Below are 24303 nucleotides of genomic sequence, written 5' to 3'. Positions count from 1 at the left end.
CATTGACTTGGGTTACATTTCCAATATGAAAAACCCCGGTGGAGCGCATTCGCCCCCTGTTGAATTTTTTAAGTGTTACAACTGGCAATTGCCATATGGCATTTGCAATACACTTTGCATGAATCAACGCCGAATTGGGTGGTATTGGCCAATGTGTATATGGTTTGTCCGATGCCAATGACTTGCCATTCATTTTTGTCCAATACAGGGGGGACTTCCCTTACATTTAATAAACAATGGAGGCCACTGTGTTCTTAGGGCCCTTCAATGCTTCAGACATTTTAGTACACTTCCCCAGATCTCTTAATCAGGGATTTGTCTGACAGTCTCACTGTATACAATGCATGCCTACATCTAAAGTATGAACATATGAGGAATGTCTGACAACTCACCCCATCACAAATGCTCTTATGTAGACCCAAGCTTTTATTTTGAATCAGTAGCAAAGGTAAAAGATGAGAACACCAAAGAATTAACTGAACAGTAGTCTTTTTTACTACGGACTGCACACCACCTGTTCTCAATTAGCAAGCAATGGACATGAAACATTTCAAAAGAGACAAGGCATTTTTTAAAGTCAAATTGTTTATTGATTCCATCACACTAGAGTAGCAAGAACACCAGCAACTTCCTGGTCTAAAAAGCAGAAAGAAATGCAAACAGTGTCAGCAACACAGAATGTTAAGTAACAAATGTCAACAACAATACTCACCATTAGAGCTTCTAGAGGATGAATCCATTATATTTCCCTGTTGATAGATATATGGTTGGTACAAAGGCCTTCAAATTCAGAGAGCAAAGTTCAGAGCAGGTTAAAGTGAACCATTACCTTGCAGAATCCTTCACTCGTGTTGGATATATGCTTGGTGCACCAATGCTAACATTACCGTCCTTGGGAGCATTTCCACTGTCAACAGGCATTGCCTCCCTAGGAGTGTAGCTGATTTGGGAGACTCCAGTTCTGCCATTCTTGTAGTGCGATTTGAAACTGTAGGAAGAGATTGGGATGACACCCGACTGTTCAACAATGCTGGCCTGAGAACTACCAGAGGCACCATCTTCAGTGCTTTCGTAGTGCTTCTGCTGAGAATTTGGGGCCAGTTGCTGCTGGGAAATTTGGGCTACATGCCAAAATTGCTGAGGAATGGGGTTGGGTTGTTGCTGGGCCATTTGAGCTGGATACCTCACTTGCTGGGGCTCGGCGGCCAGTTCCTTCTGCTGCTGGGGCTCGACGGCCAGTTCCTTCTGCTGCTGGGGCTCGACGGCCAGTTCCTTCTGCTGCTGGGGCTCGACGGCCAGTTCCTTCTGCTGCTGGGGCTCGACGGCCAGTTCCTTCTGCTGCTGGGGCTCGACGGCCAGTTCCTTCTGCTGCTGGGGCTCGACGGCCAGTTCCTTCTGCTGCTGGGGCATTTGAGCTGGATGCCACACTTGCTGGGGCACGGCAGTCAGTTGCTTCTGCAGTGTGTGAAATGGATTCCACACTTGCTGAGGCACGGCGGTCGGTTGCTTCTGCTGCAGGGGCATTAGAGCAGGATGCCACACTTGCTGGGGCACGGTGGTCGGTTGCTTCTGCAGTGTATGAAATGGATTCCACACTTGCTGGGGCACGGCGGTCGGTTGCTTCTGCTGCAGGGGCATTCGAGCAGGATGCCACACTTGCTGGGGCGTGGTGGATGGTTGCTTCTGCTGCTGAGGTTCAGTGGATGTTCGATTCTTGGACATTTGAGCTGGATGCCACACCTGCTGAGGTTGCTGGGTTATGGTGGTTGGTTCCTTCTGCAGTAGAGGCTTAGGGGCTAGTTGCTTCTGCTGGGGAAACTGAGCAGGATGCCACCCCAGCTGGGGCTCTGCGTTCGGTTGCTTCTGCAGCAGGGGCATTAGAGCAGGATGCCACACTTGCTGGAGCACGGTGGTCGGTTGCTTCTTTAGTGTATGAAATGGATTCCACACTTGCTGGGGCACGGCGGTCGGTTGCTTCTGCTGCAGGGGCATTAGAGCTGGATGCCACACTTGCTGGGGCACGGCGGTCGGTTTCTTTTGCTGCAGGGGCATTAGAGCAGGATGCCACACTTGCTGGGGCATGGCGGTCGGTTGCTTCTGGGGCATTTGAGCTGGATGCCACACTTGCTGGGGCACGGCAGTCAGTTGCTTCTGCAGTGTGTGAAATGGATTCCACACTTGCTGAGGCACGGCGGTCGGTTGATTCTGCTGCAGGGGCATTTGAGTAGGATGCAACACTTGCTGGGGAAAGGCGGTCGGTTGCTTCTGCAGTGTGTGAAATGGATTCCACACTTGCTGAGGCACAGCGGTCGGTTGCTTCTGCTGCAGGGGCATTTGAGTAGGATGCAACACTTGCTGGGGCACGGCGGTCGGTTGCTTCTGCTGCAGGGGCATTAGAGCAGGATGCCACACTTGCTGGGGCACGGCGGTCAGTTGCTTCTGCAGTTTGTGAAATGGATTCCACACTTGCTGGGGCATGGCAGTCGGTTGCTTCTGGTGCATTTGAGCTGGATGCCACACTTGCTGGGGCACGGCGGTCGGTTGCTTCTGCAGTGTGTGAAATGGATTCCACACTTGCTGGGGCATGGCAGTCGGTTGCTTCTGCAGTGGTGAAATGGATTCCACACTTGCTGGGGCAGGCAGTGGTTGCTTCTGGTGCATTTGAGCAGGATGCCACACTTGCTGGGGCATGGCAGTCGGTTGCTTCTGCAGTGCATTTGAGCAGGATGCCACACTTGCTGGGGCACGGCGGTCGGTTGCTTCTGCTGCAGTTTGAGCTGGATGCCACACTTGCTGGGGCATGGCAGTGGTTGCTTCTGGGGCATTTGAGAAGGATGCCACACTTGCTGGGGCACGGCAGTCGGTTGCTTCTGCAGTATTTGAGCTGGATGCCACACTTGCTGGGGCACGGCGGTCGGTTGGCAGGGGCATTTGAGCTTGCCACACTTGCTGGGGCACGGCGGTCGGTTGCTTCTGCAGGGGCATTTGAGCTGGATGCCACACTTGCTGGGGCACGGCGGTCGGTTGCTTCTGCTGCAGGGGCATTTGAGCTGGATGCCACACTTGCTGGGGCACGGCGGTCGGTTGCTTCTGCTGCAGGGGCATTTGAGCTGGATGCCACACTTGCTGGGGCACGGCAGGTCGGTTGCTTCTGCTGCAGGGGCTTTTGAGCGGGATGCCACACTTGCTGGGGCACGGCGGTCGGTTCCTTCTGCTGCAGGGGCATTTGAGATGGATGCCACACTTGCTGGGGCATGCCACACTGGATGCCACACTTGCTGGGGCACGGCGGTCGGTTGCTTCTGCTGCAGGTGAGCTGGATTTTGCTGGGGCATGGCAGTGGTTGCTTCTGCAGGCATTTGAGCAGGATGCCACACTTGCTGGGGCACGGCAGTCGGTTGCTTCTGGTTTTGAGCTGCCACACTTGCTGGGGCACGGCAGTGGTTCAGGGGCATTTGAGCTGGATGCCACACTTGCTGGGGCACGGCGGTCGGTTGCTTCTGTGCAGCATTTGATTAGGATGCCACACTTGCTGGGGCACAGTGGTTGTTGGCAGGGGCATTTGAGAAGGATGCCATGCTGGGGCACGGGGCATTTGAGCTGGATGCCACACTTGCTGGGGCACGGCGGTCGGTTGCTTCTGCTGCAGGGGCATTTGAGCTGGATGCCACACTTGCTGGGGCACGGCGGTCGGTTGCTTCTGCTGCAGGGGCATTTGAGCTGGATGCCACACTTGCTGGGGCACGGCGGTCGGTTGCTTCTGCTGCAGGGGCATTTGAGCTGGATGCCACACTTGCTGGGGCACGGAGGTCGGTTGCTTCTGCTGCAGGGGCATTTGAGCGGGATGCCAAACTTGCTGGGGCTCGGCGGTCGGTTCCTTCTGCTGCAGGGGCATTTGAGCTGGATGCCACACTTGCTGGGGCACGGCGGTCGGTTGCTTATGCGTCAGCATGTGAGCTTGATGCCACACTTGCTGGGGCACGGCGGGCGGTTGCTTCTGCTGCAGCATGTGAGCTGGATGCCACACTTGCTGAGGTTGCTGGGACATGGGGGCCAGTTCCTTCCGCCCGATGGCGGCCGGATGTTTCTGTTGCGCTTGCAGTTGAGATTTTGGAGACTTATAATTGCCATATCCTAGAGACTGAAGTGATCCTGCATAGAGCCATGCTGCATTAGAATCCAGTGCAGGAGACCAATCACCTAGGTAAAAAATATAAACTGTAAAATGCCAGCCTTTGAAGGTTATGGAACTGCGTAGCTGTTATTTGAAATGAACTCACCTTCTGATGTAGAACACGTTATCCCTCCAATTAGCAGGCAACAAAGCCAAGAAACTCTTCAGGAAAAAGAATGTATGTTATAAACATAGCTACCTGTAACACCTGAAGGACAAGGGAAACAAACTAAATCAATACTTAAAAACATACCTGAAAGCGATCCCAATCATCACAGCCATTTTGCCCTCAAAACCTCACCAGTATTCAGAACTAATGGTAGGCATACGTCCTACCAGAATATCCCTTTTACTATATTTGCCAGATGTTTGGTTGCTCCTTTTAAAGGAATCCCAGACGCTTCTAATGTCGTTGGCTAATTAAGGACAGCTGTCAGCCACTGAACTACATTCAATTTCTATTTCCAAATTGACCCCTAAATCCTACACCTTGATCTAAACACAAGGATTTAATAGGGATAAGCAATATGGCCACAATTGCATCCAGCCTATCAGAAGGCAAGGAGAAGCAATTAACATATTGCTTTACCCTATCTGATCATTTCAAATGCCCATAAGTGACTAAGTGGTAGGTGTAGGAGCTAGGGGTTGATTTGGAATGCAGAAATTTACTCAGGTCTGGTTGATTCTCTAATTGAGATCCTGACAGGTTTGACAGCCCTTACTCTAAAGCACGTGTCAAACTCATTACACGGAGGGCCGAATGTTTGCGGATTTTCACTCCTTCCTTGTACTTGATGGCTGAATTAAGTCCACCAATTACTCCCCTCACCTACAGTAGTTGTCTTGGTCTTAAATGAAAGGAAAAAACAAAAACCTACAGACACTAGGCCCTCCATGGAATGAGTTTGACACCCCTGCTCTAAAGTAGGAAACACATTTTGTCTTAGCACTTCATTGATCGGTTTAAATTATTGCTTGTACAAAATTCACTTGGCTCATTTGAGATTAGAGGCTGAATGAGCAGTTAGGCACCATTATTTTACACATGCCTTCTTTAAAACCGTGTGTTTCATTCAGCATAGCAACATTAGATGGATAACAGTTTCATTTGCACAAAGTGCAACATCTTAGACAAATTCTGATTTCAGACAGACACCAATTAATAAACACTCATGTTATGCTTTTGATGATCTGAGTCTTTAATTTTTCAGAGGCAAACATACAGTAGGGCTCGTTTGAGTGGTAAGGCTAAAGCAACTGACTGTAGACCAAAGTCAAGAAGTAAAGTCAGGAGAGGTGCATCTGCGACAACCGAAAGTCGGATACTAACTTCATTTTCCAACAGCAAGGCTCAGATCACCATGGCAGTGTTGCCATTGTTTATAAAAGGTTTCCTTTATAATGTAAAACTGTGCTTTGACATATGCATTGATGGGTCTTAGATTTTTAGACTGGGTATCTCTAAAATGCTTTGTGACTACTGCTGATGCAAAAAAGGGGCTTTTAAGAAATACATATGGTTGATTGACAGATTTGTATTATTATAAAAATAATATAACAATATTATTATTATCATCATAATCTTTATTATTATTATATTACAGGTGAGACATACCCAGAAATGTCAACATCTTGGCAAGTGCTCAAATCTGTACAGCAGCCCCAGACAATCATGTACAGTAGCTCCAACTTACAAGAATGGGTTTACAAGGCAGTGATGAAAAAGTTTATATGAGCGCTAATTAAAACATACAATGATATATATTTGATACAATTACCCATTCAAAACTGTTGTTACAAAATCACTTCTCATTGTGTTCATTTCAAGGTTTCACAAACATAAAACAACTATCTAGTTAATGTTTCTCAGACTAACACACTGTTGAGTTTCCTATTTACTAAAGAACAGTCATTAAGACAAAACACAAAGAGTTGTAATATAATCTGTATACATGTCATTCTATACTGAAGACAGGTCCACTCTGAAAGATTTTTGATGATGTTAATGTGATAACACATTCTTTATTCATCTCTCAATTTAGGATAATATCATGTATTTTTTACTTTACTGAAATTGTATTATTTATGTTGTCTCATACCATGACAATACACTAACTTTTTCGGACATTCGGTGTCCGTTTTATAAAATAATCAAATTTTGGTCATTTTTCCACTGTGCCGGAAAATCCCACAAGAGGGCATAAGCAATCATATTGCAATTGTACAAAACATCACGAATCACGACGTGGCCTTATCTCCAAAACTGAAAATATTTTGAAGCCAAAACTTGGTGAGCGTAGGTTTGGCATAATGGGCAGTTGGCCCCGAACAAGATGGCGTCTAGGCCTCAACGGTTTTTGAGTTATGGCCATTTCTCTGGGATTAAAGGTCCAAAATGAAAATAGAGAAATAATTTTTCCACTTCACGTCAAAGTCAAGGAGCCTCCGGTGTCAATAAAAAAGAACCAGCCATTTATCTATCGTCATTTGATGTAAATATATCACTATCTATGCATATGTATATACATCTACAACATCGAAGCATCCTTAAACACATGTATCACTAGCCACTTTAACTATGCCACTTTGTTTACTTTGTCTACACACTCATCTCATATGACAGATTGTATGCTGCTCTGTACCATCACTCATTCATATATCCTTATGTACATGTTCCTTATCCCCTTACACTGTGTATAAGACAGTAGTTTTGGAATTGTTAGTTAGATTACTTATCACTGCATTGTCGGAACTAGAAGCACAAGCATTTCGCTACACTCGCATTAACATCTGCTAACCATGTGTATGTGACAAATAAAATTTGATTTGATTTGATTTAAGAGAAATCGTTGACAGATTGGTGATGTTCACAGATAGGTGTTTTTTTTCAACGGTTACAGATCCAGTTGCGGGGTGGTCTTACGAATCTTTTTAAAGTGTGCTGCGGAGCTCTGCGAGATTTGTGTGATTTTCTATGATTTTCTGAAATAACACACACTCACTAAACCCTCTGTAAATAACTCCGTTCTTAACGTAAAGACTTAAAACTCAGGATTCTGTAAAGGCATACCCCAATCAGGATATGAGTTTATTTATAGCTTCCTGTGCCAACCGGAAGTGCCTTAAATGGTGTCACAGTGGCAGTTTCCAAGGGTTAAAAAGGTCAGATCTTTTCAAAACTTCATATGTGTGATTAGGCAACCCAGTCATTTCTCCCAATAGATGTCAAAGAAAAGCTCTCTCTCACACACACACACACAGAAACACACACACAGCAAGGATGGAGTGACAAAGTGCGGTGCTTAAAGACACACAAAGCCTACAATGGCATTTCCATATTCCCTAGGCCATGCCGAGTTCAACGAGATGCCCCGCTTGACCGTAGCTCGCTCGGTCTAAGCACAGCGACCATTAGAAAAGTAGGCCCAAAATGAAGGCTGGCGCTCAATGTCATTTGCTTTTGGGTGACAGTGAGAGAACTCTTAGAGTGAGAAGCACAATTCGACCTCAGGTACGTTCCTAAGGTCCTCCCGATGCGTGCAAGCCTAACCTTGACCATGTGGCCTTAACCCTTAACAGTTAAAAGGTGTTTACATCAAACAGTTTGCATTGACCTCTCTCCCCATAGGAATACATTGCCTGCACCTCTAAATTCAACCTGAAGCCTATGTGGGTTATGAATGCCTAATGAACCTGTCTTCTATGACAGTCCATCAGACCACTATGAGGTCTACCTGTGTCGATTCTAAGCTTCCTGGAGCAACCGGATGTGGTTAAATTGACCCAAAAGGTGTTTTGATGTACATAACCTTCAAAGGTGAAAATGACTACATTCAACTCTGTGTAGATCGTAGATCAGTCAATTGTTAACTTAAAGACTTAAAACTCAGGATTCTGTAAGTTTCTATGTCAGTCAAGACATGTGTTTACTTATAGCTTCCTGTGCCAACCGAAAGTGCCTTTAATTGGGTCACACTGTCTGTTTTGAAGGGTTAAAAAAGTCACATCTTTCCTAAACCTCATATGTGTGACTAGGTAACCCTCATGAACTGTAAATCAGTCATTTCTCCCAACAGATGTCAAAGAAAAGCTCTCACACGCACACACAGCAAGGATGGAGTTAAAAAGTGCGGTGCTTAAAGACACAGAGAGCAGGCAATGGCATTACCATAATCTCTAGGCCGTGCCGAGTTCAACGAGATATCCCGCTTGACCGTAGCTCGCTCAGTCTAAGCGCAGCGACCATTAGAAAAGTAGGCCCAAAATGAAGCCTGCCCCACAACGTCATTTGCTTTTGGGTGACAGAGAGAGAAGCGTTAGGGTGAGAAGCACAATTCGACCTCTTGTACGTTCCTAAGGTCCTCCCGATCCGTGCAAGCCTAACCTTGACCGTGTGGCATTAACCCTTAACAGTTAAAAGAAGGTGTTTACTTCAAAGAGTTTGCATTGACTTCTCTCCCCATAGGAATACATTGCCTGCACCCCTAAATTCAACCTGAAGTCTATATGGGTTATGAATGCCGTATGAACCTGTCTTCGGTAACAGTCCATCAGGCCACTATGAGGTCTACCTGTGTTGATTCTAAGCTTCCTGGACCAACCGGAAGTGGTTAAAATCACCCTAAAAGTGTTTATCCATACCCTGCCTGCAGTTTGATAGACATAGTGCATTCAACCCTGTGTAAATCAGTCAATTCTAAACGTAAAGACTTAAAACTCAGGATTCTGTAACAGCATACCCCAAGGAGGATATGTGTTGACTCATAGCTTCCTGTGCCAACCGGAAGTGCCATAATTGGTGTCTCTTGGGCTGTTTCGAGGGGTTAAAAAAGTCAGATCTTTCCAAAACTTCATATATGTGATTAGGCAACCCCCATGAACATAAGCGCATAAGTAATATGTTTTGTCCATTTTCAATATGATTTCATAGGAAGTCAAAAGTCAAAAGTAAAAAATGTCAAAATTTTGTAAAAAACTTCACACACCCTTAAAAAAGTGCTTTCTGGACCGTTTTTCAAAATTCTTTCAAATTTTGTGTCAATTACACACGTATAAGAACTGTATCAACATACTTTAGTTGTATTTTATTATCATAATTTTTTAAAACTTGTGCATAAGAAATATGATTTGTCCATTTACAATATGATTTCATAGGAAGTCAAAAGTCAAAGTCAAAAGTCACTTTTTATGGGGCAAAATGCCATAAGAAATTTGACATGCTCAAAAATCCTGCAGAAATGCAAAATTGACTGGCCTGATGAACTCGGGATGGCCGGGCAGTGATAGTTGTTCCTTTCCATCACTCGTTGTGTTGATTTCATCATGTCCATTTGTTTATGTTTTCTCACTTTTGCAAAGTCACTGTGCATTTGCAATATGGTTCAATGGACATGTACCATCACGATTTTGTCATGCTATAAAAATCCTGCAGGAATTCAAAATTGACTGGCCTGATGAACACAGGATGGCCTGGCAGTGATAGTTGTTCCTTTCCATCACTCGTTGTATTGATTTCATCATGTACATTTGGTGATGTTTTCTCACTTTTGCAAAGGCACTGTGCATTTGCAATATGGTTCAATGGACATGTACCATCACGATTTTGTCATGCTATAAAAATCCTGCAGGAATGCAAAATTGACTGGCCTGATGAACACATGATGGCCTGGCAGTGATAGTTGTTGCTTTCCATCACTCGTTGTGTTGATTTCATCATGTACATTGGTGATGTTTTTTCACTATAGAATCATATTGCAAATGCACGTGCATTGTTGTGCAACTGGTAACCCCCCCAAAAAATATGGTTGTAAATGCATTTACCAGGACTCCTATTGTCCATGCCTGCTATGGTAGTACCCTACTACGGCCCTCTATCTATGGGGGCCGTCCTGAGTGCTTTATGGACTGTTTAAAATATTCTGATGGATACGCATTGTTGTGCAACTGGTGATTGAAAATAGGCACCTGGTAACCCAAAAATAAAAATATGGTTGTAAATGCATTTACCGGTCATTCTGATATTAATGCTCGCTATGGGAACACAGGATGGCCGGGCAGTGATTTAGTTGTTCCTTTCCATCACTGGCAAATGACTGTTTACCATTTGTTTATGTTTTCTTACTTTTGCAAAGTCACTGTGCATTTGCAATATGGTTCAATGGGCAGGTACCATCACAAATTTGTCATGCTATAAAAATCCTGCAGGAATGTGAAATTGACTGGCCAGATGAACTCGGGATGGCTGGGCAGTGATTCTGGTTCATCTCAATGGCTCGTTAGGGTTGATTTCAGAATGTCACTTTTGGTGATGGTACCTCACTGTTTAAACATATTGCAACTGGACAAGAGTCACCAGCAAGTCACGTCCATCAGTCAATTAGATATCATTCTGACACCAAACTGATACAAACTGACACCAAACACACTTTTTCCAACTCGTTTAGTAGCCAACTATCACATACTTCAGAGCTGGCCCAAAATTCACAACGCCTTCGGTTCAAACCATAAAAAAACATAAAACACATAGTTACGTTCTAGCTGTGGGTCCATTTCTTATGTTATGTGTAGGCCTAGCTGAGGCGACCCCGAATCCCAAGTTTCCTCGATCGGTCATTTGGTGTCCGAGCAAAACCTAAATTGGTGCTGAAAATCCACTTTTACCATGACTTGCTACGGGGTCCTTGAATGAGCTATCGGACAGAAACATTGGGTTCCGTCTCTATGGGCCGAGACGGTGCAATGCACCTAGTCTTGTGTCTCTGAGACTTTTCTAAATGTTGTCATTTTCGTAATGGTCAAAATGAATTGAAGTCATTGCACATGTACGAGGCTGTTTCTCGGTCCGAGAACCTTCTAGAGCAACGTAACTCACCACGCACTATCGACCGGAGGTCTAGAACATGATTCTAAAGTTTCGAACTCTAGGTCCGACGGTTCTTTAAAAGTTCCAACAAGGTTAACTAATGCAGGCAGTGTATGTCTCTACGCACCCCATTGGGTCCCTACTTCCAAGCTGTGTGTGTGTGTGATTTAGTTTTCCTTTGAAATTTTATGGGAAAAATGACTGATTTACAGTTCATGGGGGTTGCCTAATCACATATATGAAGTTTTGGAAAGATCTGACTTTTTTAACCCCTTGAAACAGCCCAAGAGACACCAATTATGGCACTTCCGGTTGGCACAGGAAGCTATGAGTCAACACATATCCTCCTTGGGGTATGCTGTTACAGAATCCTGAGTTTTAGTCTTTACGTTTAGAATTGACTGATTTACACAGGGTTGAATGCACTATGTCTATCAAACTGCAGGCAGGGTATGGATATACACTTTTAGGGTGATTTTAACCACTTCCGGTTGGTCCAGGAAGCTTAGAATCAACACAGGCCTCATACTGGCCTGATGGACTGTTACCAAAGACAGGTTCATACGGCATTCATAACCCATATAGGCTTCAGGTTGAATTTAGGAGTGCAGGCAATGTATTCCTATGGGGAGAGAAGTCAATGCAAACTGTTTGATGTAAACACCTTCTTTTAACTGTTAATGGTTAATGCCACATGGTCAAGGTTAGGCTTGCACGGATCGGGGGGACCTTAGGAACGTAACTGAGGTCGAATTGTGCTTCTCACCCTAACGGTTCTCTCACTGTCACCGAAAAGCAAATGACGTTGTGGGGCAGGCTTCATTTTGGGCCTACTTTTCTAATGGTCGCTGCGCTTAGACCGAGCGAGCTACGGTCAAGCGGGATATCTCGTTGAACTCGGCACGGCCTAGAGATTATGTTTATGCCATTGCCTGCTCTCTGTGTCTTTGAGCAGCGCACTTTTTAACTCCATCCTTGCTGTGTGTGCGTGTGAGAGCTTTTCTTTGACATCTGTTGGGAGAAATGACTGATTTACAGTTCATGAGGGTTACCTAGTCACACATATGAAGTTTAGGAAAGATGTGACTTTTTTAACCCTTCAAAACTGACAGTGTGACCCAATTAAAGGCACTTCCGGTTGGCACAGTAAGCTATAAGTAAACACATGTCTTGATTGACATAGACAGTTACAGAATCCTGAGTTTTAAGTCTTTAAGTTAAGAATTGACTGATCTACGATCTACACAGGGTTGAATGGAGTCATTTTCACCTTTGAAGGTTATGTACATCAAAACACCTTTTGGGTCAATTTAACCACTTCTGGTTGCTCCAGGAAGCTTAGAATCGACACAGGTAGACCTCATAGTGGTCTGATGGACTGTCATAGAAGACAGGTTCATTATGTATTCATAACCCACATAGGCTTCAGGTTGAATTTAGAGGTGCAGGCAATGTATTCCTATGGGGAGAGAGGTCAATGCAAACTGTTTGATGTAAACACCTTTTAACTGTTAATGGTTAATGCCACATGGTCAAGGTTAGGCTTGCACGGATCGGGGGGACCTTAGGAACGTACCTGAGGTCGAATTGTGCTTCTCACCCTAACAGTTCTCTCACTGTCACCCAAAAGCAAATGACATTGAGGGCCAGCCTTCATTTTGGGCCTACTTTTCTAATGGTCGCTGTGCTTAGACCGAGCGAGCTACGGTCAAGCGGGGCATCTCGTTGAACTCGGCATGGCCTAGAGAATATGGAAATGCCATTGTAGGCTTTGTGTGTCTTTAAGCACCGCACTTTGTCACTCCATCCTTGCTGTGTGTGTGTTTCTGTGTGTGAGAGAGAGCTTTTCTGTGACATCTATTGGGAGAAATGACTGACTTACAGTTTATGGGGGTTGCCTAATCACACATATGAAGTTTTGAAAAGATCTGACCTTTTTAACCCTTGGAAACTGCCACTGTGACACCATTTAAGGCACTTCCGGTTGGCACAGGAAGCTATAAATAAACTCATATCCTGATTGGGGTATGCCTTTACAGAATCCTGAGTTTTAAGTCTTTACGTTAAGAACGGAGTTATTTACAGAGGGTTTAGTGAGTGTGTGTCATTTCAGAAAATCATAGAAAATCACACAAGTCTCGCAGAGCTCCGCAGCACACTTTAAAAAGATTCGTAAGAACACCCCGCAACTGGATCTGTAACCGTTTTTAAAAAAAACTATCCGTGAACATCACCAATCTGTCATCGTACGATTTCTCTTAAATGACGATAGATAAATGGCTGGTTCTTTTTTTTATTGACACCGGAGGCTCCTTGACTTTGACGTGAAGTGGAAAAATAATTTCTCTATTTTCATTTTGGACCTTTAATCCCAGAGAAATGGCCATAACTCAAAAACCGTTGAGGCCTAGACGCCATCTTGTTCGGGGCCAACTGCCCATTATGCCAAACCTACGCTCACCAAGTTTCGGCTTCGAAATATTTTCCGTTTGAGATAAGGCCCCATCGTGAATCGTGATGTTTTGTCCAATAGCAATATGATTGCTTATGCCCTCTTGTGGGATATTCCAGGACAGCGGAAAAATGACCAAAATCTTATTTTTGTGAAACGGAAACCGAATGTCCGACAAAGTTCATTTGATGACTTCCTGGTAGGTCCGGCCCTGCCGCTCGGCCCAACACCGTCCGCAAATTTTACAAACGATTTTGGACGTCTAGTAAGGGACCGTACATTTGCAATATGGACTTTCTCACTAACCATACAGCAACTGTCGAAATCTTCCCTTATGTAAATGCCCATTGAACCATATTGCAAATGCACAGTGACTTTGCAAAAGTGAGAAAAACAAATTGACATAATGAAAACACGAGTGATGGAAAGGAACAACCGTCACTGCATGGCCATCCTGTGTTCATCAGGCCAGTCAATTTTGCATTTCTGCAGTATTTTTGAGCATGTCAAATTTCTTATGGCATTTGGCCCCAAAAAGAGTGACTTTTGACTTCCTATGAAATCCTATTGCAAATGGACAACACATATGCCTTATGCCAAAGTTTAACCCTTTCACACGTACCATCACACGGGTGTGATCGTTCTACGGTGGTCCCTGAAGCGTACGATCACACCCGTGTGTTTAGAACACTCATTTAGAATGCTCGTTGAGAACGGCAGTTTCGAATGACGCAACAATCAGCGTTTGAGCTGGCCACACTTTTTTCAGAAACTATTTACACAAACACAGTCCTTACAAAGTTATGTCCAGAATGTCAGCAGTTTATTTTTGGATGCATTGTTCAGATATTCACAGAAGAAGATATAGCATAACACAATCATCCTAACCGGAAAAATGTAGGCTACATTTGTCCTAGCGCTGAGGAAAGATTGACCCAACACAAGCAGTCATATTTTCTAACTCTCGGCTGATGTAAACTACAATATGAATTAGCTAATAGCATTTACTGTATATAATTAATCACATCAAGGGTGAGTGAGCTCACCATTGATCGAAATAACTAGGTAAAACACTTTATAGCCATGCATTTTATATTCACAGAAACCGAAGATAATAAAAGACGAGATGAGTTTGGTCTGTTTGTAGTATGCATGTTGAAGGGGTGTGTCATCTACCGTCGTTCACATCCCACCATTTTAATTTCCGGAAGTCCTCAAAAAATTTGTGAACTCTTACTCACCTCATTTTGTTATAACATCTTTGGTCAAACAGACGTGAATCCCAGAATGCATTGTATGTCAACAAACATGGCTACACAGCTGGAATTAGCTTAGCTCATCATAATCAGTACAACCTTCAAAAAGTATTTTACACACATAATATGTGCCCATTACAATCTGTGTGTAATGATATCTGTCTGCTGTTTGAAGAAAGTCAGACTGAAATGCAGCGTGTAGGTTACTCATGACTTTTAATGAAGAATAATGCGGTACATGAGATAACTGAAAATACGAAAACAACAAACGAGTGAAACAAATACAGCCTATCTGGTGACTAACACTAAGACAGGTACAATCGCCCACGAAATACAACGCGCACTCAGGCTGCCTAAATACGGTTCCCAATCAGAGACAACTAGAATCAGCTGACTCCAATTAGGAATCGCCTCAGGCAGCCAAGCCTAACTAGACACACCCCTAATAATACACACTCCCAATTAATACAACCCCAATACGAAATACAACATATAAACCCATGTCACACCCTGGCCTACCCAAACATATAACAAAAACACAAGATACAATGACAAAGGCGTGACACTGTGCAAGAATCGGAATGCATGAGTCTGGTTACTCATGAAATGAAGAATAATGCGGTACATGCAGTGAAACAAATACAGCCTATCTGGTGACTAATCACCTAGAATTGAAAACATGTGATTAAAATCGTAAATACACAAATAATTACCACAAAACATTTTCTGATAGTGATTTATTGATACAAGTGGCGCGTGCCGGCAGTCAACCACGTAACCTCCCACTCTGCGCCATTCAGTGTTGTTGTTTATGTATGTAGCTAGTGAGCTAAGCTGTAGCATTAACAATGTCTTTCAAAAGGAGACAACTCACAAATGTGGAAATTCTGGATATTTTTTAAAATTCTGACAATGAGTCTGAGTATGAAAGTCAGGAATCAGATTCTGACAGTGACAGTGAGGAGCTGCCCCTCAACCTTGTCGCCATTGAGAACCCTGAATCTGAATTTCCCTTGTCAACTGAGGAAGTACCAGGTCCCTTTGAAGATGCTGGTGGTGATGGAGGCAGACCCACAGTGGATGAATTACAGGAGTTCTGTGGTAGCTGGAAGGCCATCAGTCATTTCACCCCACCTGGCCCTGCTGTCTGCTTTGACGAGTCCCAGTCTGGAGTGCAATTCCCCTTGCCATTTCCAACTGAGGCAGAGTGCTTCAAGTTGTTTCTCACAGAGGAGCTGGTGGGAGAGATAGTTGAGGAGACCAATCACTATGCCTTAGAGCTACAGGAGAAGAGAGAGCCAGGAGTGAGGGGGAAACTCGCTAAATGGGTGACAACCACAATTAGTGAAATGTATACCTTCCTGGTGACAGTCCTTCTCATGGGAATAGTAAAGAAGAACTCCCTAAGAGAATACTGGAGCACAGATCCTATGTTTGCAACTCCCTTCTTTGCCTCCCTCTTTTCCCAAGATCGCTTCCTAGTTCTGCTGCGATGCCTGCATTTTGTCAACAATGCTACTGCCATCCTAAGTGACCCGTTATACAAAATAAGAAATGTTCTTACCAGCCTGACATCAGCATTTGGTCGGGTCTTTGTGCCATACAAGGACCTATGCATTGATGAGTCCCTGATGTTATGGAAAGGCAGGCTGGCGTTCCGTCAATATATTCCCTCCAAAAGGCACAGGTTTGGAGTCAAGTTCTTTGTCATGTGCGAGTGAAGACAGGATTTGTCCAGGATATTATAGTTTACACAGGGTCCACCACTGACATCAAACATTATGAGGGGCTTGGGGTGTCAGGGTCCGTGGTGATGACCATGCTGGCTCCTCATCTCGGCAAGGGACACACTTTGTACGTGGACAATTGGTACAGCAGTCCCACACTCTTCCAGCATCTGCTCTCCAACAGCACAGGGGCCTGTGGCACAGTCAGGTCGAACCGGAAGGGGATGCCGGCATTCGGATGCAGGAAGATGCAGAGAGGGGAGCTGGAGTTCCAGGAGAACGGTCAACAGCTGGCAGTAAAGTGGCATGACAAGCGAGACGTCCATGTCCTCTCCACTGTCCATACAGCAACCATGTCGGCCACAGGGAAGGTGGACCACCTGACCGGAGAGAGAAAGATCAAACCAGATTGTGTGCTTGATTATAACCTCAAAATGGGGGCCGTGGATAAGGCAGACATGATAAACAGCTTTGTGGAATGCACACGGAAAACGAACAAGTGGTATAAGAAGATATTTTTCCATCTGATCGACACTGCTGTCCTCAACGGCAGCATAGTTCACCGCCAACTAACAGGTGAGATGATTACTGAACAAGGTATTTTTGTAATTGGATGTACAGTTCACATACAAATCCATTATGCAAGTATAGTGACAATATCTCACCCACCTACCCATTGCCTCATCATCCTCTAACTTTCCTCATCCTCCCCACTCCCTCATAGGTAAAGTAATTACCTACCAAAAATACAGAGAGAACCTCATTAGAGAGCTGCTGGAGGAGCACCACACCCTCGGCGCCCATCCACTGGGGGTCGTCCTGCTGTAGACAATCCCCTACGCCTCACTGCACGACATTTTCCCTGTAAAGTCCCTCAAACTGCTTCTCACGGTAGTCGCACACGGAGGCATTGCAAAGTCTGCCTGTCTGGCGCCAGGAGAAGTAAGCAGAGGAAGATGACAAAATACATGTGTCTAGCTTGTGATACACCTCTATGTATTTCACCATGCTTTGAGGAGTATCACATGCTCAAGCATTATTGAGCACATCTGCAGCAATAGGTGACTGACCTGACATGTGACTTGACAGGTGACCAGCCATGATACTATGCCTTAGAGATGGGGGTGGAAATGCAGTTGTTGTTCAGTCACTGCATGGATATTAAATATGGGTTATGCATATTCAGTCTTTTGTCCTCTAGTAAAACAAGTTGTTGTACCAACTACCAGTACTGCAATAAAATAAATGAATATTACATATTGGTACATGTGTTTTCTTGCTGTGTTTTCATCTAGTACAACTGTTAAGGAGTGTACGTTAGCATACAAAAGCTGTCCTCATTCTTCAGCTCCAAAGATGTCCAGCTCCAGTTATGATATTGGCAAATAATGTTTCTGGTTTCTGAAAGTACAGAATAAAGAGGAATTATTCATTAGAATACAATATAAGGATATAGCAATAAAACAATACTACAAAGAAGTAACATAATAAACACTGCTATAAAAAAATAGTTTATTGCATTCACAAAATCACAGATTTGAGTTATAACAGTAAGAAACTAACTTTTGAGCTCCACAAGGGGGCAAGGCAGGGCAGAACAGAGCTATGCTGAATAGACCAAATAAACAAACCATGGTCATATTTTTTATTTAACTAGACAAGTAATTTAAGAACAAAATATTATTTACAATGATGGCCTACACCGGCCAAACTCGGACAACGCTGGGCCAATTGTGCGCTGCACTATGGGACTCCCAATCACAGCCAGTTGTGATACAGCCTGGATTTGAACCAGGGTGTCTGTAGTGCCATAGACCGCTGCGCCACTTGGAAGTCATAAGGCCAGGGTAGCTTCAAAATACAACACATGCTAATAGTTTGACGCAACTAGCATCGTTTTACAGAGCTAATAGAATGTAGCTAGGTAAGCATGATTGACAATAACACCATAAAGGTTATAACATGTGTAACGTTACCTCACGTGTCCGCAGTTATAAGGAATATATTATGATCTACAGCTACAACGGCATACGGAAACTATTATTATAACGTAATAAGGCACTTTGATGGAAACGCAGCCTGGATTTGAACCAGGGAGTCTGTAGTGACGCCTCTAGTACTGATGTGCTGTGCCTTTGACCGCTGCACCACTTGAGAGTCATAAGGCCATGGAAGCTTCAAAATGCAATACAAGATAATACTTGACACATTTAGCATTGTTTTACAGAGCTAATAGAAGAATGTGGCTTCATAAGCACGATTGACTATAACACCATAAAGGTTATAAAATGAGTAACGTTACCACGTGTCCACGGTGATAAAGAATATACACAAATATATTATGCTCCATACATACAGTACGCTACAATAGAAATGTGGAATAGAAAATGTGAACACGTGTGCAGATCCTGTTCTGACGGGAGATGAGCAAATGTCTGCAGACATGAACTGCACAAACAATTGGGAAGTGCTTGGGGAATTTTGTCCGTGTCAGAAATGTCCCAAAAATGTAATTATCCGCAAAAGTAAAAATGACTATTTTTATGTGAATGAATGAGGCGGAACACACCTACATTCAAACTGTTTAGAAAATAAAAACTTGTTTGAAAATCATTTGAAATTGAAGTTAAAACAACCTATAAATATAAACAGGCTGCGTGCTTTAGTTTGAGGGCAGCGGGATCAAATGTACTATTACGTATCAATCACATTCTGGAATGGAGAGAACATTCTAACATCACGTGCATAAAAAAAAACTCATGCTGGGGTGACCGTTAGAGATATTTGGAACTCACGCATGAAAGGGTTAAAAAATGAAAAAGTGTTAATTTGACAAGTATATTCAGAGTTCTTAAACATGTGTAATTGACATAACAATCGAAAGAATTTCAAAAAACAGTCCAGAAAGCACTTTAAGGGGTGATAAGTTTGACAAAATCATTTTATCCAAATTTTGCTTTTGGATGTTGACTTGGGTTGCATTTGCAATATGAAAAACCACAGTGGAGCGCACAAATCAACGGGTGGGATCGGACACAGTGTATATGGTTTGTCCAATGCCAATGACTTCCCATTCATTTGTCCATTTCAGGGGGGTATTCCCTTACATTTAATAAACAATGGAGGCCACTGTGTTCTTAGGGCCCTTCAATGCTTCAGACATTTTAGTACACTTCCCCAGATCTCTTAATCAGGGATTTGTCTGACAGTCTCACTGTATACAATGCATGCCTACATCTAAAGTATGAACATATGAGGAATGTCTGACAACTCACCCCATCACAAATGCTCTTATGTAGACCCAAGCTTTTATTTTGAATCAGTAGCAAAGGTAAAAGATGAGAACACCAAAGAATTAACTGAACAGTAGTCTTTTTTACTACGGACTGCACACCACCTGTTCTCAATTAGCAAGCAATGGACATGAAACATTTCAAAAGAGACAAGGCATTTTTTAAAGTCAAATTGTTTATTGATTCCATCACACTAGAGTAGCAAGAACACCAGCAACTTCCTGGTCTAAAAAGCAGAAAGAAATGCAAACAGTGTCAGCAACACAGAATGTTAAGTAACAAATGTCAACAACAATACTCACCATTAGAGCTTCTAGAGGATGAATCCATTATATTTCCCTGTTGATAGATATATGGTTGGTACAAAGGCCTTCAAATTCAGAGAGCAAAGTTCAGAGCAGGTTAAAGTGAACCATTACCTTGCAGAATCCTTCACTCGTGTTGGATATATGCTTGGTGCACCAATGCTAACATTACCGTCCTTGGGAGCATTTCCACTGTCAACAGGCATTGCCTCCCTAGGAGTGTAGCTGATTTGGGAGACTCCAGTTCTGCCATTCTTGTAGTGCGATTTGAAACTGTAGGAAGAGATTGGGATGACACCCGACTGTTCAACAATGCTGGCCTGAGAACTACCAGAGGCACCATCTTCAGTGCTTTCGTAGTGCTTCTGCTGAGAATTGGGGCCAGTTGCTGCTGGGAAATTTGGGCTACATGCCAAAATTGCTGAGGAATGGGGTTGGGTTGTTGCTGGGCCATTTGAGCTGGATTCCTCACTTGCTGGGGCTCGACGGCCAGTTCCTTCTGCTGCTGGGGCTCGACGGCCAGTTCCTTCTGCTGCTGGGGCTGACGGCCAGTTCCTCTTCTGCTGCTGGGGCTCGACGGCCAGTTCCTTCTGCTGCTGGGGCTGGGCTGGGGAAATGGAGCCTCGACGGCTGCAGTTCCTTCTGCTGCTGGGGCTCGCTGGGGCATGGCGGCCAGTTCCTTCTGCTGCTCGGGGTTCTTCTGCTGCTGGGGCTCGACGGCCAGTTCCTTCTGCTGCTGGGGCTCGACGGCCAGTTCCTTCTGCTGCTGGGGCTCGACGGCCAGTTCCTTCTGCTGCTGGGGCTCGACATTCCTGAGCTGGGGCTCGATGCCACACTTGCTGGGGCTCGACGGCAGTTCCTTCTGCTGCTGGGGCTGACAGTTCCTTCTGCTGTGAAATGGAGTTCCTTCTGCTTGGGGCTGAGGCACCTTCTGGCTGGGGCATCGGCGGCCAGTTCCTTCTGCTGCTGGGGCATTAGAGCAGGATGCCACACTTGCTGCTGGAGCACGGCTGGGGCCACGCTGGGGCACGGTGGTCGGTTGCTTCTGCAGTGTATGAAATGGATTCCACACTTGCTGGGGCACGGCGGAGGTTCAGGGGCCGGTTGCTTCTGCTGCAGGGGCATTTGAGCAGGATGCCACACTTGCTGGGGCGTGGTGGATGGTTGCTTCTGCTGCTGAGGTTCAGTGGATGTTCGATTCTTGGACATTTGAGCTGGATGCCACACCTGCTGAGGTTGCTGGGTTATGGTGGTTGGTTCCTTCTGCAGTAGAGGCTTAGGGGCTAGTTGCTTCTGCTGGGGAAACTGAGCAGGATGCCACCCCAGCTGGGGCTCTGCGTTCGGTTGCTTCTGCTGCAGGGGCATTAGAGCAGGATGCCACACTTGCTGGGGCACGGTGGTCGGTTGCTTCTGCAGTGTATGAAATGGATTCCACACTTGCTGGGGCACGGCGGTCGGTTGCTTCTGCTGCAGGGGCATTAGAGCAGGATGCCACACTTGCTGGGGCTGCTGAGGGGATGCATTTGAGCTGGATGCCACACCTGCTGGGTTGCTGGGTTATGGTGGTTGGTTCCTTCTGCAGTAGAGGCTTAGGGGCTAGTTGCTTCTGCTGGCTGGGGATGCCACCGCAGCTGGGGCTCGGTTTCTTTTCTGCAGCAGGGGCATTAGAGCAGGATGCCACACCTGAGGTTGTGGGTTATGGTGGTTGGTTCACACTTGCTGGGGCATGGCGGTCGGTTGCTTCTGGCAGGCATTTGAGCTGGATGCCACACTTGCTGGGGCACGGCAGTCAGTTGCTTCTGCAGTGTGTGAAATGGATTCCACACTTGCTGGGGCACGGCGGTCGGTTGCTTCTGCTGCAGGGGCATTTGAGCAGGATGCCACACTTGCTGGGGCATGGCGGTCGGTTGCTTCTGCAGTGTGTGAAATGGATTCCACACTTGCTGAGGCACGGCGGTCGGTTGATTCTGCTGCAGGGGCATTTGAGTAGGATGCAACACTTGCTGGGGCATGGTTGCTTCTGCAGTGTGTGAAATGGATTCCACACTGCTGCAGGGGCATTAGAGCAGGATGCAACACTTGCTGGGGCACGGCGGTCAGTTGCTTCTGCAGTTTGTGAAATGGATTCCACACTAGCTGGGGCATGGCAGTCGTTTGCTTCTGGTGCATTTGAGCTGGATGCCACACTTGCTGGGGCAGTGTGTGAAATGGATTCCACACTTGCTGGGGCACGGTCGTGAAATTTCCACACTTGTTCTTGCTGTGTGAAATGGATTCTGCAGGCAGTGTTGCTTCTGCAGTGTGTGAAATGGATTCCACACTTGCTGGGGCATGGCAGTCGGTTGCTTCTGCAGTGTGTGAAATGGATTCCACACTTGCTGGGGCATGGCAGTCGGTTGCTTCTGGTGCATTTGAGCAGGATGCCACACTTGCTGGGGCACGGCAGTCGGTTCCTTCTGCTGCAGGGGCATTTGAGCTGGATGCCACACTTGCTGGGGCACGGCGGTCGGTTTCTTTTGCAGCATTTGATTGGATGCCACACTTGCTGGGGCACAGTGGTTGTTGGCAGGGGCATTTGAGGGGCATTTGAGCTGGATGCCACACTTGCTGGGGCACGGCGGTCGGTTGCTTCTGTGCAGTATTTGAGCTGGATGCCACACTTGCTGGGGCACACGGTTGCAGGTCATTGCTTCTGCTGCAGGGGCATTTGAGCTGGATGCCACACTTGCTGGGGCACGGCGGTCGGTTGCTTCTGCTGCAGGGGCATTTGAGCTGGATGCCACACTTGCTGCACGGCGGGGCACGGCAGGGGCATTTGAGCTGGATGCCACACTTGCTTCTGCTGCAGGGGCATTTGAGCTGGATGCCACACTTGCTGGGGCACGGCGGTCGGTTGCTTCTGCTGCAGGGGCATTTGAGCTGGATGCCACACTTGCTGGGGCACGGAGGTCGGTTGCTTCTGCTGCAGGGGCATTTGAGCGGGATGCCAAACTTGCTGGGGCTCGGCGGTCGGTTCCTTCTGCTGCAGGGGCATTTGAGCTGGATGCCACACTTGCTGGGGCACGGCGGTCGGTTGCTTATGCGTCAGCATGTGAGCTTGATGCCACACTTGCTGGGGCACGGCGGGCGGTTGCTTCTGTTGCAGCATGTGAGCTGGATGCCACACTTGCTGAGGTTGCTGGGACATGGGGGCCAGTTCCTTCCGCCCGATGGCGGCCGGATGTTTCTGTTGCGCTTGCAGTTGAGATTTTGGAGACTTATAATTGCCATATCCTAGAGACTGAAGTGATCCTGCATAGAGCCATGCTGCATTAGAATCCAGTGCAGGAGACCAATCACCTAGGTAAAAAATATAAACTGTAAAATGCCAGCCTTTGAAGGTTATGGAACTGCGTAGCTGTTATTTGAAATGAACTCACCTTCTGATGTAGAACACGTTATCCCTCCAATTAGCAGGCAACAAAGCCAAGAAACTCTTCAGGAAAAAGAATGTATGTTATAAACATAGCTACCTGTAACACCTGAAGGACAAGGGAAACAAACTAAATCAATACTTAAAAACATACCTGAAAGCGATCCCAATCATCACAGCCATTTTGCCCTCAAAACCTCACCAGTATTCAGAACTAATGGTAGGCATACGTCCTACCAGAATATCCCTTTTACTATATTTGCCAGATGTTTGGTTGCTCCTTTTAAAGGAATCCCAGACGCTTCTAATGTCGTTGGCTAATTAAGGACAGCTGTCAGCCACTGAACTACATTCAATTTCTATTTCCAAATTGACCCCTAAATCCTACACCTTGATCTAAACACAAGGATTTAATAGGGATAAGCAATATGGCCACAATTGCATCCAGCCTATCAGAAGGCAAGGAGAAGCAATTAACATATTGCTTTACCCTATCTGATCATTTCAAATGCCCATAAGTGACTAAGTGGTAGGTGTAGGAGCTAGGGGTTGATTTGGAATGCAGAAATTTACTCAGGTCTGGTTGATTCTCTAATTGAGATCCTGACAGGTTTGACAGCCCTTACTCTAAAGCACGTGTCAAACTCATTACACGGAGGGCCGAATGTTTGCGGATTTTCACTCCTTCCTTGTACTTGATGGCTGAATTAAGTCCACCAATTACTCCCCTCACCTACAGTAGTTGTCTTGGTCTTAAATGAAAGGAAAAAACAAAAACCTACAGACACTAGGCCCTCCATGGAATGAGTTTGACACCCC

The 24303-nt window shown here is 45.5% G+C and overlaps 1 protein-coding gene and 1 long non-coding RNA gene across 2 annotated transcripts; both read right to left on the bottom strand.

Moving 5' to 3' along the window:
* Nucleotides 1–567: 567 nt before the first annotated feature.
* LOC124027864 (putative mediator of RNA polymerase II transcription subunit 26) lies at nt 568–23259 on the bottom strand. Its single transcript, XM_046340113.1, has 6 exons — nt 23182–23259; nt 22375–22663; nt 1184–2609; nt 830–988; nt 713–749; nt 568–636 (listed from the first exon to the last, which is right to left on the bottom strand). The coding sequence occupies exons 1-5, from the start codon at nt 23257–23259 to the stop codon at nt 740–742; spliced, it is 1962 nt and encodes a 653-aa protein (XP_046196069.1). The 3' UTR covers nt 568–636; nt 713–739.
* Nucleotides 19925–20468, bottom strand: LOC124027866. Its single transcript, XR_006837528.1, has 3 exons — nt 20187–20468; nt 20070–20106; nt 19925–19993 (listed from the first exon to the last, which is right to left on the bottom strand). It is a non-coding gene; the product is annotated as an uncharacterized LOC124027866 (long non-coding RNA).
* Nucleotides 23260–24303: the final 1044 nt, after the last annotated feature.

Source organism: Oncorhynchus gorbuscha, unplaced genomic scaffold (genome assembly GCF_021184085.1).
Source record: "Oncorhynchus gorbuscha isolate QuinsamMale2020 ecotype Even-year unplaced genomic scaffold, OgorEven_v1.0 Un_scaffold_3550, whole genome shotgun sequence".
Lineage (NCBI taxonomy): Eukaryota > Metazoa > Chordata > Actinopteri > Salmoniformes > Salmonidae > Oncorhynchus > Oncorhynchus gorbuscha.
The sequence above is the reverse complement of the archived record's forward strand: the minus strand, read 5'-3'. Positions and strand labels throughout refer to the sequence as shown.

Coding starts and splice junctions, on each gene's coding strand:
- LOC124027864 (XM_046340113.1), bottom strand. CDS start 23,259: ATGTCCCAGCAACCTCAGCAAGTGTGGCATCCAGCTCACATGCTGCAA. Junction 22,664..23,181: donor CGCCCGCCGTGCCCCAGCAA/GTGTGGCATCAA, acceptor TGTGGCATCCAG/CTCAAATGCCCCTCAAATGC. Junction 989..1,183: donor GCCGAGCCCCAGCAAGTGAG/GTATCCAGCTCA, acceptor CTCTTCCTACAG/TTTCAAATCGCACTACAAGA.